At 42.1% G+C, this 14,121-nt stretch overlaps 1 protein-coding gene across 4 annotated transcripts in view; it reads left to right on the top strand.

Moving 5' to 3' along the window:
• TSPAN14 (tetraspanin 14) overlaps positions 1-14,121 on the top strand; it is a 39,454-nt gene that overhangs the window by 635 nt on the left and 24,698 nt on the right. For 2 of the 4 annotated variants that reach the window (XM_048074933.2, XM_048074936.2), the window contains exon 2: positions 13,700-13,797. In XM_048074933.2, the coding sequence (XP_047930890.1) occupies positions 13,717-13,797 (81 nt within the window). In that variant the 5' untranslated portion in view covers positions 13,700-13,716. Of the gene's footprint in view, positions 1-2,692; positions 2,770-13,699; positions 13,798-14,121 lie in introns of all 4 variants that reach the window. The other 2 variants (XM_048074935.2, XM_048074934.2) reach the window with 2 other exon arrangements.

Here is a 14,121-nt window from a genome sequence, read left to right as displayed (position 1 = left end):
GCGTGGCTTGTGTGGACTTATCCCTCTCTGTGTACGAACCTCCCCTCTTTTTAGGGGAGACACGGCTCTTGCGCGTTTGCCTGCCTTTCTAGGGAGAGGGTTTAAGTTGGACTGGAGGAGGCTTGGAACGATGCAGAGAGCAAACCCCGTGGTGTTGTACCTGCCTAACTAACACTGGCCTGTTTCCGTGTGTGCAACAAACGAGAATTTTTACGCTTTCAAAGCGTCTGCATAAGGCTAAGGTTGTTAAGTATATGGCAAACTTCACCTCCCGTACTCAGTTTGTACTTAAGGCGGTTTCATTTGGAGCCTTTCTGAGTAGTAATAATAATAATTAAAAAATAATAAATTAAAAGTAAGATAAGTTACTTGTGTTGGTATTTCCCTTTCCTTGGTAGGCCTTCAAAGGTGGTGGTGGGGAGGCTATTTTAAGATATCTGGCAGGATCAGATTTTTCCAGTACCACTTTTTTTTTTCCTCCTTCTCCAAGGGGGCATGAAACTTGTGACCTAGAGCTTTGGATAAAATGCAAGGAAACCAGCTCTTTGAGGATGGAAACACAGGGTATATATTTTTTATAAATGCTCAGTGGGATGCTGATTTCCTTTCCAGCTATCTCCATCAGTGAGCTAGGCATGTGACTTCCTGAGCAACTTTATGCTAACAATAAATGTGTGAGACTTTAAATACTGAGGTGTGGATGGTGTTTGAGATAGTACTGCCATCTGCTTGACAGGGGGGTTGTGTGGGAGAGGAGAGGTCAGGTGGGAGTTTGGGTCTATTCCCTGGTATGAAGTAGGAGTGAGCTGGGAGGGAAGGAACTATTTAGCAGGTATTGTGTATTTTTTTAAACAAATCCAGGACGTGTGTTCTTGGAACGGTGTTCTGTATCCTCTGGCTAATGATGCTGCAAGAAAATACTTTTAAGGGTGCGATGTTCTTCTAGCTCTGTCCTTGGGGGAGCAAAGAACATGATGATGTTCTCTATCCTTAAAAGACTTTCATGTTCAAAATCATAGTGCCACTGAAACAGCAATTTTTAGAAATAGCTTCCCAAAAGATTGTAAATGCATCTGTTGAAAAATAAGTTGCATGCTAGTTATTTTTGTTGTTGTTTATGGTCTCACTCATGGGTTGGCAAGGCCTTGCTAAAGGGTAAGGTCTAGAACTAAACCCAAGTCACTGAAATCTGGTGTTCTTTGTCTGATCTGTGCTCTATGCGATTTTTTAAAAAAAAAAATCCACTTGGGTGGGGTATGGTGAAATATGTGAGCTTCAGACATGAGACAAAGGAGACTCTTATGCCTAGCTCACATGTGATTCAAGAATGTTTTTACTTGTGGGCTTTTTGTGCCATGCTGCTTTGCACTGTGGCTTCCTGGGTCAAAACGTCCCATTCCTGGTAGAAGAGGCCTCTGTACTTTTTGTATTTTGGCATCTGTGGTATATTTTCAAGGCTACTAACAGTCCAATTCACAAAATCTATGAATGTACTATGGTTGTTGTGTGCCTATGTTAAGCTTTTCCACTGTACCAACAATAAATCAAATGCACAAATGAGTTTTCTTTAGTTTGGCATAAATATTGCAGAATGCTGCTGTGGGAAGAGCAGGTGAAGGAACTGAGGAACAGTTCTCTTCCAGGTGGCTCCTGATGATACCTCCAAAGGAGGAGTCTTTCTCCCTGGTATTACGTGACCCCAAAATTTAGGGCTCTTCTGGAGCTGTAGTGGTGTTGTGTTGCTGGAGGGTACTGCTGCAGCCTTCCAGCCCCAGCGCTGCTCGGGCAGGAGCAATGTCCTTGTCCTTTGTCCTTTGGCTCATGCTCAGCCAAAAGCATCCAGTCAAGGAAATGTTAAAAGCAATGTGGGAGATCTTCAGAGTAAAGCAGATTGAGGTTTGTTTTGTGGGGGTTTTAAAGTTTTATAGTGTAGGTCCCCTCAAAATGACTGAAATATGATTTTAGCTTAGCAAATCTTAGCTCAGGAAAAGGAGGGAGGAAAAAACCTTAAGTGTTGTAGGTTCACACAACTTCATTTTGAAACAGCCACTGTGTAATTAAATATAATTGAAGGTCTTGTGTCTTAGTTTTTTGCATTGTAAAACAGCTTCTCTGGATGACTGAACAAAAGCTGTCTTCAGTATGATCAGTGAGTTGAAAAATTGTTGTTGGGTTAATTCTGCTATTTTAGGCATGTCACAGGTGGGGATTACAGAGAAAGGATTTAACCTGCAGAAAATAGTGATCCTCAATATTGACAGGATAAGGGATTCCATTGTTTGCAGTTGAAACTACTGAATTGAATGACCAGGCTTTTGCTGACCTTGTTTGCGCAAATCTTGGAAATGAAGCCTTCTTTGAAAGAAGATTGTGAAAGACTGGGCAGAACACCGCCTCTCGAGTTCTGTTATCATCTGTTGCAGAAAACTTGGAGTAAAGGAAAATAAAATGTGCTGAATGCAAGAGGAAATGTCCTACGTGGCTCAAATTGTGCCTCAGCCCTTGTTTGGAAGTGAGGACCAGCACTTGTTCTGTTTCAGCGTTTCCTGTCTCTCTTCCTTTTGGGGAGCAAAGAAACAGCAGTTTTTCCTTTTAGTAAACCTCATACATGATATGTGTGGATTTCTGTTCTTATCCGGAATGTCATCTTATGTATTTTCTTAGAGCTATTTCTGCGTCCCTGTCTTTACAGCAGCCTGTGCAAAACCTGAAAGTCCTGGGGCTATCTTCATTGTGAAGCTGAATGTCCAAGGCAAAGGCATAAGAAAGGTAGGGCCTTGCTACCTCTCATTCTGTGGGGTAGGCACGCATTCACCAGATTTCCCTGGTATTGCAAGAAGCTGTGCACTCTCAGTGTTGAGAGCAGGCAGTTCTAACAAATTGAACAAGGAGTCTTCGTTCTGAAAACCTGTGCTGAAGCCCCGGGATGGGGTTGGAGCTCTTCTTTGGTGCTAACGGTGCTTGCTGAGCATGTGTGAATGTGAGCTTTTGCCTTTCGTGTGTTTTTAATTTGGCTTGATTGTTTCAGACAAGTTGGTAGTTTACAAAACCAAATTTGTTCCTGTCACCCAAAAGCCCTTTCCAGCAGTCTTCCTGTTTTAAAGGTTTTCGTTTTGTTGCCCAAAGATTAAATATTTGATGTTTGTATCTGTCTGGAAAGCATTTTTTAAGTGTGGCAGCAGCTGCAGGAAGCAGAGTGAAGCACAGTGTTTAGAGGCAGCTGAAAGTTTTAATATTTGAAGAAGTGTTTTGTTCTGCATAGCAAGGGTTGGCTGCCCTTGCTTTGGGATATAAAATCCGTGCTGTGACATGTATTCTGGTATCTGGGAACCCCTGAACAGAGAGTAAAGGGAGCAGCCTCAGGTAACTTACATCTGAAGGAAGACATCAGAGTTGTTGGACTTTGGTCACTTTCATGACAGCAGGCTTCTGATTGCCAGGATAAGGAGCTCATGGCCTTGATACTCATTTCCTCCCCCTGCCCCCCCCCCCCCCCAACAATTTGTTATTAAATGGTACTCAGGGAAGTGCTTGGTGTTATGTGAAAATGAACACAGTGGTAAAGCTATATATAACAAAGGGTACGAAACAGAAAAGCTTTTCACCCTGCCTCTTATTTCAGTATGTCTGCGTGGCCAGCCTGTAGAGGAAGAAGGCTTGCTTAAAAAGTTGTGTGATTTGAAACTAATAGATAGGGAATTAGTGAGACGACCCCCAGAAGAGCATGAGGTGACTTTGCAAGGTGTGAGACTGTGAAGGGTATTTGGACAAAGTGATCACAGCAGCGATTTGCTTCTGCAGGGCAGGAGGGAGTTCAACTGTAAGACTTGTCCAGCTGGGACAAACGGGAAGGGAAGGTGTCTTTAGTGCTTTTTTTTCCTCTGGGCTGCTTGTGTAAGCAGCAATGCTGTCAGCATGTTAAGATGGCAGTTTCCTGTGTTCTTACTTTTTTTTTCCCCTAGAGGTATCTGTTTTCTCCTTTGATTAAAGGCCCAGGTGAGGCTGTTGTGTCTCACTTCTGCACCGTCTCACTGTGCTGGTGTCTTTGCCATTTGCTGCTTGCAGAGAACAAAGTCTGTGCGTGACAGAGCGCCGACAGCATGGCTGCGTAGCCTCTGCTGCCGTGATCTCTGCTACACCATGTTGTTCTTGGCGAGCCCCTCACGAGGTGCAGAGCTTGTTTTTCCTCCTTCCCCTGGGGAGGACGCGAGTCTCCCAGCAAACAATTGACGGTTTCTCATGACCCTGTGCGAGCACTGGCTACTGGGGGAAGGGCTGGAGCATTTCAAGCCCTGGCTTAGCAGCCTGGAGCAGCTTTGGTCTTTCTTCTTTCTCCTTGCCTTGTGGTAGCGTGTGCAGGGTGCTATGCAAACCTATCTGCCACATCTCCTGAAGCATTTGCTTCTTTGGGCTGAGCCACGTGGTCTCCTGAAGAGCTGACAGTGGTTAGGCTGACAAGGTGTTTGAATGTTGTTTTGTCACTTCTCTAATATTTTCCTGCGTTGCGTGGTAGAGGTTCGCATGCTAGTCCTGTTCTGAAAGTCACACAAGTGCCTTTCTTTCCCAGAAAGTCAGTTGGTAGGCAGAACAATTACTGTACCGTTGTTGAGCTGTCTGCGTGGCCACAAAGAGCTATTTTTTCCTGTGCTCCCCAAGCCTGCGATCATCCTGGTCGGCACTTAAAAACAAGGTTCTCCTAAGTGTGGGCTGACCGCAGCTTGTGTGCCATGCGGGGAGGGCAATGACAGTCAGGGAGCTTCGTGTGAATGGGCTGCAGATGCAGGTAGGGTGGATCCCATGGTGCTGGGAGGCTGTGTGTTAGGAGTGCATGTTCCTCCTGGATTTGAAAGCGGGAGTACTGTTACTTATGGGGGTGGGAAGGGAGAAAAATTGAGTCTTCAGTTGCTTCAGCTCCACATCGTGTCTCTGATGCGGACGCAGCATTGCTTAAGCAGAACAAATGTGAGTGTAACTAGTATCACACAGATAGGTGTGTTCACTTCTCTGCAAGCTCATTGCTTTTTGAGATCTTGTTTAAATTGTTAAAATATATAGGAACATTCAGTATAAAGGCTAAGAATATGATGCAGACATAAACAGACTGCATGTTATACCCAAAGCAAGGCATACTTTTAGGAATAAAAAAAATTATATGCTAGTCATTCCTTTAGTGTGTATTACTATAATCAGTCTCCTGTTTTTCTCTGTGGGGGAGGAAAAAAAAAAAGAAAATGAAGGGATATCCTTTTTGGCTGAAATGTAACAGGAGACTAGAACAAGTGGCATTCCTGAAGTGGAGGAAAGCCACAACATGTCTAAAAGTTTAGGATGTTGTCCTCTGAAGAAAGAGCAGATGTGTCAGCAAAGCAAGTTGGCAGCTTCCTGTCTTTTCCAAGTTGTGACTTATGATATAAAGTGGTACAGCAAGTGGAGGACCCGTTTTGTTCTTGAAGCCTTGTGGTCTGTATGGAGGTATGGGAAGGAGCAGGCGGTGTCTGTGGAATATGTTCTACTGTTGGATAACTAAAGAAAATTATTCCTCATGCTGGCAGTTTTGGCTCCTCAACGAAAATGCTTGCTTTGCAAGACTCCAAAACTTTCTATTGCAAGGGAAAAAAATCAAATTATATGGTGGTTTTAATTTGAGACTGAGTTTTGCTCCGCTACTGTTAATGTTATAGGGAGTGGATATGTCTGCGCTCAGAAGAGGTGGGAGAAAGCAGCTGAGGGGTTTTGGTCTGCTAAAGTTGTTCTGGCTACTTGTTCTGACAGGCTTTGCTCCCTGAAGTGAATAAACTCCTGGTCAGAATGAGTGACACACTTGTGTGTTTCCCAACATCTGAGCTTTCTGTGAAGTGAAAAAGGCAACCATAGCTTGTGGTTTGTTTCTAAATGCTAAAGTTACAACATGCAGGCAAGCTTCTGTTCTGGTGAAACTGTAATAGTTTTTTTTTTTTTTTTCTTGGGAATGAAAGATTATTCCAAACACTTCCAAGGGGTTAATGAGCCATTCATTGAGCTGTGGTAAGTGTCTAGTGTTGATTTAATTTTTCCTAGTAATCAGTCTGAGTTTTAACTTATGGGAACATGGATTATTCCATAGTGCTTTAGAAAATAAGGTCAGTGAAGCCTAAATCTTATACTCTTGCTGTTGTTTGCAATTCTCAAATATTAATAGAGGGCCTGACAGCTTATGAAAAGATCCTTCACTTTCTCCTGCCTGTGTTCAGAAAATCACTGACTTTTGGACTCATTTTACTTGTGATGTTTCTTTCTCTTTCTGCTTCCCCTGCTGTCCCTTGCTTTAAGTCAGCATACAGAATACACGCTTTATGTGCAGTCAGCTACTCTGAGCAGATTGCTCCTCAGCAGGGTCAGAGGTGCCACTGTAGTTGGTGTTCCTTGTCAAGGGCTGCTGCACGTTGGAGCAGACAGTTTCTATCTTGAGTTGTACCTCTGTCTCCTCAGCGTCAGTAGGTGAAAATATTTGCAGATTGAATTTTCATAGTCAATGCTTGTGTTCTGTGGTGGTGTTAGTTCTCATTCTGACTAGGGCTTAGTTTTTGGTAATGAAAAAATGTGAAATTTCTGGAGCTGGTTTTGTGTGTGTGTGGCTTGCTTTTTAAAATTACTAGTAGCTTTTGTAGCTAAGTGGGAATAAAGATCTGACTAGTGTGTAAGCAGGACCAGCTGACTGTATCTTTTGGTAGTTTCTGTGTGAAGAGTTTTGAGAAGTGATTGTTATAAGTGCTCTTGTCCTCTGTTCGTGGTCTTTGATTGCTGCAGGAGTGACTGCTAATTCTGTGTGCCCTCTTCAAGTCTTCCTTTCCTGTATTTTTGTTAGGTTAAGAAAATAAGTAGATCTAATATCCTGTGAGTAATAGCTTGAATGGCTTCTTGAATTGCAGTTGTGCAATGCAGTGCTTTTGTGCTGAAGATTTGGTGGCTTTTTAGTCAAATGGGCAGTTCGGAAGAGGTTATCAGATTATATTCCTTAATGCTCGTGTATATTTTCAGAATTCAAGGTGTCTGTATTCTGAATGTCAGTCTGAGTTCAGGGTACTTTCACATGGTATTTCTGATTCAACTTGTCCACATAAAAGTAGCTGGTTTCGCCATAAGCAGGTGCATAATGTCAGCGGTCTGTAGAGCTTCTGTGGGGCTCTTCTGAATTGCTGCTGCTTTGTTTTGGGTTTGGGAACACTGATAGCTGTTCCTTACAAGTTTTCCTAAGTTGCAGTTTGTGCTGCAGTGAATAAAGCCTGGTCACTGGAAGCTGAAGCTCTTCCCATCTTAGAGGGGATTGGGTCAGTTCTGAGGATTGTTGTGTAGAGTTTGCGCTGGAACAAGTTGGGCCAGAAATATTCTTCAAACAGCGTGAGGACTTTGACCCTCCAGCATACTACAGAAGTAAGAGCCCCAAAAGATGATGTTTTGAGAAATCTGTCTGGCTTTGGTCGTATTTTCCATTAACTTCAAAGATTTGTTTCTGGCCATTATTTCTCTAGTAAGAGAGGGATAACCTATTAGCCATGTCTGCCTTGCATAATGAGTCTTTCAGGTTAAAAAAAAAATTAAAAAAAAAAACCTTTTTGCTGAATAATCTTCAGGTTTCTTCTAAGAATGAGCAGATGTTTCTCTGCTCTTTTGGATTGCAGTGGAAATAAATATACTATACCCTTATATACCCTTGCTCCTTAAGAGAAGTGTGTATTTCTTTAGAGGCCCTTGTAAGAGTTCTTCGGAAACAAAATTACTAAACGAAGATGACACAGCCTTACAGAGTTCCTGATTCATCAGAAGTGCTGCTATCTCCCATTCCAGAGACAGATTAACATGTGTAAGAGCTGTAAATCCAATCAGGTTTTCTTCTTTTTGTTCCCCAAACTCAGTCCTTATGCATGAAGATTTGACACCCAGCACCTGATACTGTACTGATCATTATGACTTGCTGTGGTCAGTTTCTCTGAAAAGAGCAGTCTGTAGGTGCTTCCTGGTTGTGCCCTTTTCAGAAAGGCCCAAAGAAAGTCTGAGCTGCTCCTGGTCAGGGACATGTCTGTCTTTCCACTTCACTCACAAGCATGCATGCCAACAAACAAACAACCCAACCACAAAAAACTATTAAGTGAGCACCTCCAAAAGAATGATGCTTATTTGTAATAACAGTGACCAGAATGAATGAAGTAATGTTTTTGTTAGGCAGTTGGTGTTGATGGTGTAGTGGAGTTAAGCAGGCACACCTAAAGAAGCAATAGGCCAACGTGCATCTCTTGCTATATTGTAAAAAATTCTTCCCACTCCTCTGTGTGCTGTGCTTGTGGTGGTGTCCGTTTCCTTCACCAGGTTCATGTGGACCCAATACTTTGTATTAGTGGATGATGGGTTGGGGAGGGAACGACCAGCAGCTTACAAAATTTTTTTTCTCCTGCCTCACTTCTGTACGGTGTCCCCCAGCTTCATCCGTTTCCATGTGTTAGCCTTGTGTTGTGTTGTCTGCGACGCTGGCGTAGAAAGCATTTCAGTGGTACTGAATTTCCTTGAGCACACTCGGGAGCTGGCACTGCTTCTGGCCTCCCAGCCTTGTCCTCATGCTGCCACCTGACTGCGTCCACTGCTGGTGTCCGTGTGGCTCTGGCAAGGTGGGTTGGGAGGCTCAACTCTGCTTTCTTATCATGTTTGACAAAATTGCGGGGTTGACTTGCTGGGCGATTCGCTGTATGACTGTCCCCTTGTGCTGAGTAGGATGACGAATGGCTGTGGATTGTGAGATGGGGCAGGGAAGGAGGAATTGGTGCGGTGGCAGCACTGGCTTTAACTGAAACATGAGCGTGGCTTAGGTCTGCGTGGTAAAGCTATAACGCCTCCTGAGGTTCAAAAGAGTTTGTGGACCTAGACTTAGAGATGCACATTAGTGTTCCAGTTGTTCCTGTTCTAGATTGGTATCTTTGAGGATTTCCTTGCGTATCCACAAGAGATTGTTTAATATATCACAGCTTTGTTTTGTAAGGATTAAAATCTATAGACTGTGAGTGTCACTGCTCTAGCATTTGGAAAGTAAGAGTGGAAGAGTGGGTGTAGAAATGCTTTTGAAATGGCAGCATTCACTTGATGAACAACAACTTCTTTTCCTTGTTAAAGCTGTAAACAAAGTTATAAATTCTACCAAAGCAGCTGTGCTCTATATTTAATTTTTAGAAATTCCTGTTGCCATGAGTGGGTGATAACTGCCAGCTGAGACAAAGTGCCTTGCTTTGTCAGAAATGCAGTAGAGAAAGTGACTAGTAAGTGCTGCCTACAGACTGCCTGAAGCTTCCAAGTTTGTAGTATTGCTAACCATAGTTATGTAGCCTGTGATGCAAAGTACATGAAGTATGGAGGTAGCAGATTTTTATCTGTTAACAGATGCTTCCTACACTAGGAAACACGACCATTTTTAGTATAAACATGGGAAAGGTGGCTGTGTGGCTTTGAGTGGGTTGTTTGGCCTCTTTATTTGTAGGGTTGGGGAAAAAACAGTCAAACATAACTACACTTCAGATGTCGCATGCCAGAATGTCACTCCCACATCAGTAGTGACCATACTTCTCCATATAGCGTTTGGTGGTCTGTCAAGAAGAACCAAAAGGCTCTGGATGTGGAGAAACAAAAGCAGTAAGTCAAATCTGCTCTCAGTATAGGTATTTCAGGAGGAAACATCTGTCTCTGGAACCACGTGCTGTCCTACAACAGCTTCTTGCAACAAAGAACCCATGCTGGTTGTACAGGATCCCCGCCATTTCAGAGCATTAAGAAAATAAAGAGCAGATAAAAAAAATCACTTTCCTTTTTCATCCTGTGACAGTCCTGTGATGGGTATGGCTGGGGCGCCTCCCCAGTTGTATGGGGAAATGCAGAGAGATGTGTTACAAGTTGTTGGTCAGAGTGATGACTTAAGCAGGCAACAGTGCTTATCAGTAAGGACACTTCTGACGCTTCTGGTGCGGAGTTTCTCTGCAGCTGGGACTTGAATAATTGGATGCAAGTTTGTGTCAAAGAGGGCAACCTAACAGAAAGTAAGACTTCAGACTGCGCTTGTATTTTGGTTCCTGAATTGCTGTGCTTGCCTTTCTGCTTCAGGTTGTACTTTCAGGCTCTTAGTTTGTGTAGCTGAACCCCGTTTTTAAGGAATGTAGTGATGTGAGGCACTTTGCTGTGTCCTGTATGCTGTGTGATATGTGCTGGGGCAAACGGAGACTTGAACACGGCTCAGATTAGTGAGGTTCTGCTGCTGTGTCCTAGCATCTTCTCTTCTCCCTCTCTTCCCCAGATCCATCACACTTGCTGACTTGTTCAAGTGTACGAACCTAGATTGTTAAAATATGAGTTGCCATTTAGAGCTAGAGATGTAGCTATGTACTTACTCTAAGGGAATCAAAGCTGGGAAAATCAACTGTTTGGTCCTTCTCTAGTGTTCTCTCAGTAGCACGCTTAGAAAAGCATGTTAAGAAAGTTGTGTCCAAACAAGTTTTCTTTGCAATGTCTTGTAATTGTAAGATGCATAAATACTGTCTGTGAAGCTGGATGGGGTGAAAATGTCAGTAAGTGAAGTTGAAGTAGGGCATGAGGAAATGGAACTGTCTATATCTTGTGTGTTGCAAAACTCAGCTTATGTGTGTGACCGGGTTACATTTAGAGAAGTAATTTCCAGTTACTGCCCATACTGCCATAAAGTAACACTTCCATTATTAAAGTACAAAGGTTGTGTGTGTTAGCTGGTGTCTCTTTGTAGTTGTTGGGTTTTCGTTATAAATAAGCCGTGACCATAAAAACTAGTAATAGGATGAGTTTTTGGACAGCAAAACTTGTTGTCAGTATTTGATTAAAACTGAGTGGGATTCAACTTTTGTAGTATGGAAATAACAAGCTAAGGTTCTAACAGTGAATTTTCATACTCTAGCCTGAGAAATTTTGCAGGTATTATTTATGTAAGAATGTGCAATATGTCCTTTAATCTTTCTGCTGTTTCTCTGTAACCAGCTTAGTAGTTCATTGTGCACATTCAGTCTCTTTATTAGAGCTGTTCACGGCAAAAAATGTTTTAGATCTTATTTAAACTCAGTTTTATTCCATCTCATATGGAGGTTTCTCAACTTCTTATAGTAGCTTTCAAGCAAGCTTTCTTCACTAGTCCTCCAATTTAAAAGGCTACATCAAGTAGTCTTGTACATGATGATATAAAAACATGGTGATACCAAAATTCTCTTCCTCATCTGTATTTGTGCTTCTTTTTTTAACAGTAACAAATTGATAAGCTTTTGAGGATGTTGCTGTTAATTACCCTGAGAATCCATGGAGGCTCTGAGAGAGTGGATAAAATATTTCACAGCTACTGTGAACCCAGCATTGATTTAGGGAGAGGTAGGAATTGGGATTCAGCAGTACCAGTTTCATCTTAAGGAAAGGTGAAAAAGTACTGATGCAGAACCCGTACAGCTTTCTCAAGACAGCCCTCCTGTCATAACAATAGGATTTTAAGTCTGTGAACATTACTTATCTGAGCTGTACCACATGCTGGCTCTTTTGAGCTCTTGCTTCTCTCCGGTGAGGTTGTCAGGCAGTCATCCCGACTGCTGGACAAGGGCTCCTCTGCCCAGTGCAATGCACTTCTGGTAGTGTGCATATTTCTGCATTCATGTGACGTTCGTTTCAACCAAGAGAACTTTTGTGCCTTAACCAAGGTGTTTCAAACTTGGAGTTTTATATGAAAGAGGGAGCAGAGAGTATTTTGTTGCTGAAGGGTCTTTCAAGATGCTGTCTAGAATTGCCTGTGGATAATGTGTCTAAAACAACCTGCATAGGTATCATAACCTTAAAGTTTACTTAGGTGATGTCTGGCTTTATTATATATAAATTAATCAATTTCCAATCAAGTGGATCGGTGTAACTAGTATAACACCTGCCAATTTTCAGTAGGATCTGAAAATTTATGTACATGTAGCTGTCTTGGGTTGGAAAAAGCAGAAATTGTGCACAAATCTTTCAGTCTTACTTGCTGTACCAGGTCACCTGACTTTCCAGTTATTTTTTTTCCCATAACTTTGTAAAAGTATGGAGTGTTTACTGAAATGTTCTCTTTAGATTTTCTGCACTGTTTCTGCATTTCTGGTAACTATCTCCTGGTTAGGCCACCAAGAAACTTTCTGGTTGGTGTTAAAAAGGAGGCGAACATGTCTAGACCATGCAAGGACTTGGTCTGATTGCAGGTGGAAGCCAAGCCTGGGACAGGGAGAACTCTGGAAAGAAAATCAAAGTCTACCTGGGATCCCTGTGCATAGTTTCCTGGGCGGAAGATGTCTGTCATGTGTCCTATCTGTGTATGTGTGGCTTTAGCTTCAGGGAAAAGCGTAAAGCAAGATTTGAAATGCCTGTCATGAGATTTCAAAAACAAGTTCTTCCGAGATGATGCTGATTGTAGTAATTCATAGTTGTCCTGGAAAATGATCAGTAGTGTACTTACAATGAAGAACTTACTTTAGCTTCTGTTGAATGGGATTCTCAAAGCTGATGGGTATTTGTTTCTCTCCCTGCTCTTTTGGTGGGATTTTTTTTTTTACACCCAGTTACAGATTGCTTTCTAAAAGAAATGTATTTGCCTTCCTATAACTGTGGATGCAGTGATGATCTGCAGCTAACCGTTCCATGGCACTTTTTCAGACTTTGCTAGCTAGGCTTAGTTTTTGCATGCTGTCTGTGGATGCCCAGGTCAGCATAGTCCTTGAAGTCTGTTTCTTAGTGATGAGGTGTTTGGAAAATTCTCTCTGCTTGCTTCTGTTGCAGGCATTTCCTAAATGCCTTATGGGAGGAAAACATTTGTCTCAAGTGCATGGAGGGTTGAAATCTGGAGCTGCTGCATGAGGTCTGTTGTAGGCAGTGCTTGTTGTGTGGTCAGTTCTCTGAAACTTGGCTGGGTGGGTGAGTGCTTTGTCTTTCCAAGCTTTCATCTTAAGAGCTTGTCCTCTGTTTTTCTATACATGGCATTTCTGCAGAAGTGGGTTAGCTACAATACAAAAAGCTTTATTTAGTTCTCTGAAATGTTTGAGCAACAATTGCAGTTGAACCTTATCTCTCTCACACATATAACAAAACATGAAAACAGAACTCGGCAGAGCAAATCAGCTGTCTGATGGTGTGGCTTTTGTTCTTAAGAATAAAACCTCTTGTGGTGTACTGTTTTGATAAAGAAACATTAAAATACGAAAAGGAATACAACTCCCTGTTGCATTTAGCAGCATAGACACTGAAGTTTTCCAGGTAACCACTTGTAACAGATTGCTAGCTCTGGGGTGTTGGATGTAAAATCCACAGGGTGTGTTTAGACTTTTTGCAAAAGTCCAGGCAGCTATCTGTGTAGATAAAATGGCTTTGAGGGAGTGAGAAAGCTGATGCAGATCTAAGGGTAGTCATATAGCCAGTTTCCTTTTTGGGTGTCCCTCCCTGTTACCATGTTAGTGCACTTAAAGAAGATAAAGTTATTAAGCAATAAATACTTCAAAGGAGTTTGGGGTAAGCAAAAGTTTGTGAGTTGACTTTGAACATACTTCCGAGTGACATGTGGTATAGGTTACTATAGTCCTTTCTTAATAGAGTGAAAGATCTGGAAAAAATCCTTTGTTCTTAAAATCTTTGACTGATTCTTTTAATTTTTTTCTCTTCTATGCAGGCGCTGTGTTATAGAAGATGCACTATTACCGATATTCTAATGCAGAGGTCAGCTGTTGGTACAAATACCTGCTCTTCAGCTACAACATTGTCTTCTGGGTGAGTACAAAATGTAGAAACTGAAATAGTTTGGGGGTACCTCAATTTCATTAATTTCCTGCACTTCCATTCAAGAACTGTCTAAAATCTTTAACTGAAACCAGGAAGCTGATCTATAGTATATGTCCCTGGTGTTCTGAAGTTGCAGAAGCAACTGTACAAAAGTACCCATGTACAAAAGTCATTATTATTGAAAATGATATGGATACTAATTTCTCAGTCTTCCTTCTCTCCTACTATTGGACTGAAGATAAATGAGTGAAGCAGAGAAAATTGTCTTTTTTATGCAGAAGGGAAAGATCTGCTTTAAGGATTTGTCAAAAC

The sequence above is a fragment of the Anser cygnoides genome, chromosome 7, assembly GCF_040182565.1.
Source record: "Anser cygnoides isolate HZ-2024a breed goose chromosome 7, Taihu_goose_T2T_genome, whole genome shotgun sequence".
In the NCBI taxonomy this organism is placed as follows: domain Eukaryota; kingdom Metazoa; phylum Chordata; class Aves; order Anseriformes; family Anatidae; genus Anser; species Anser cygnoides.
Note: the sequence above shows the minus strand (reverse complement) of the source record. Positions and strands in the feature narration are given on the sequence as shown.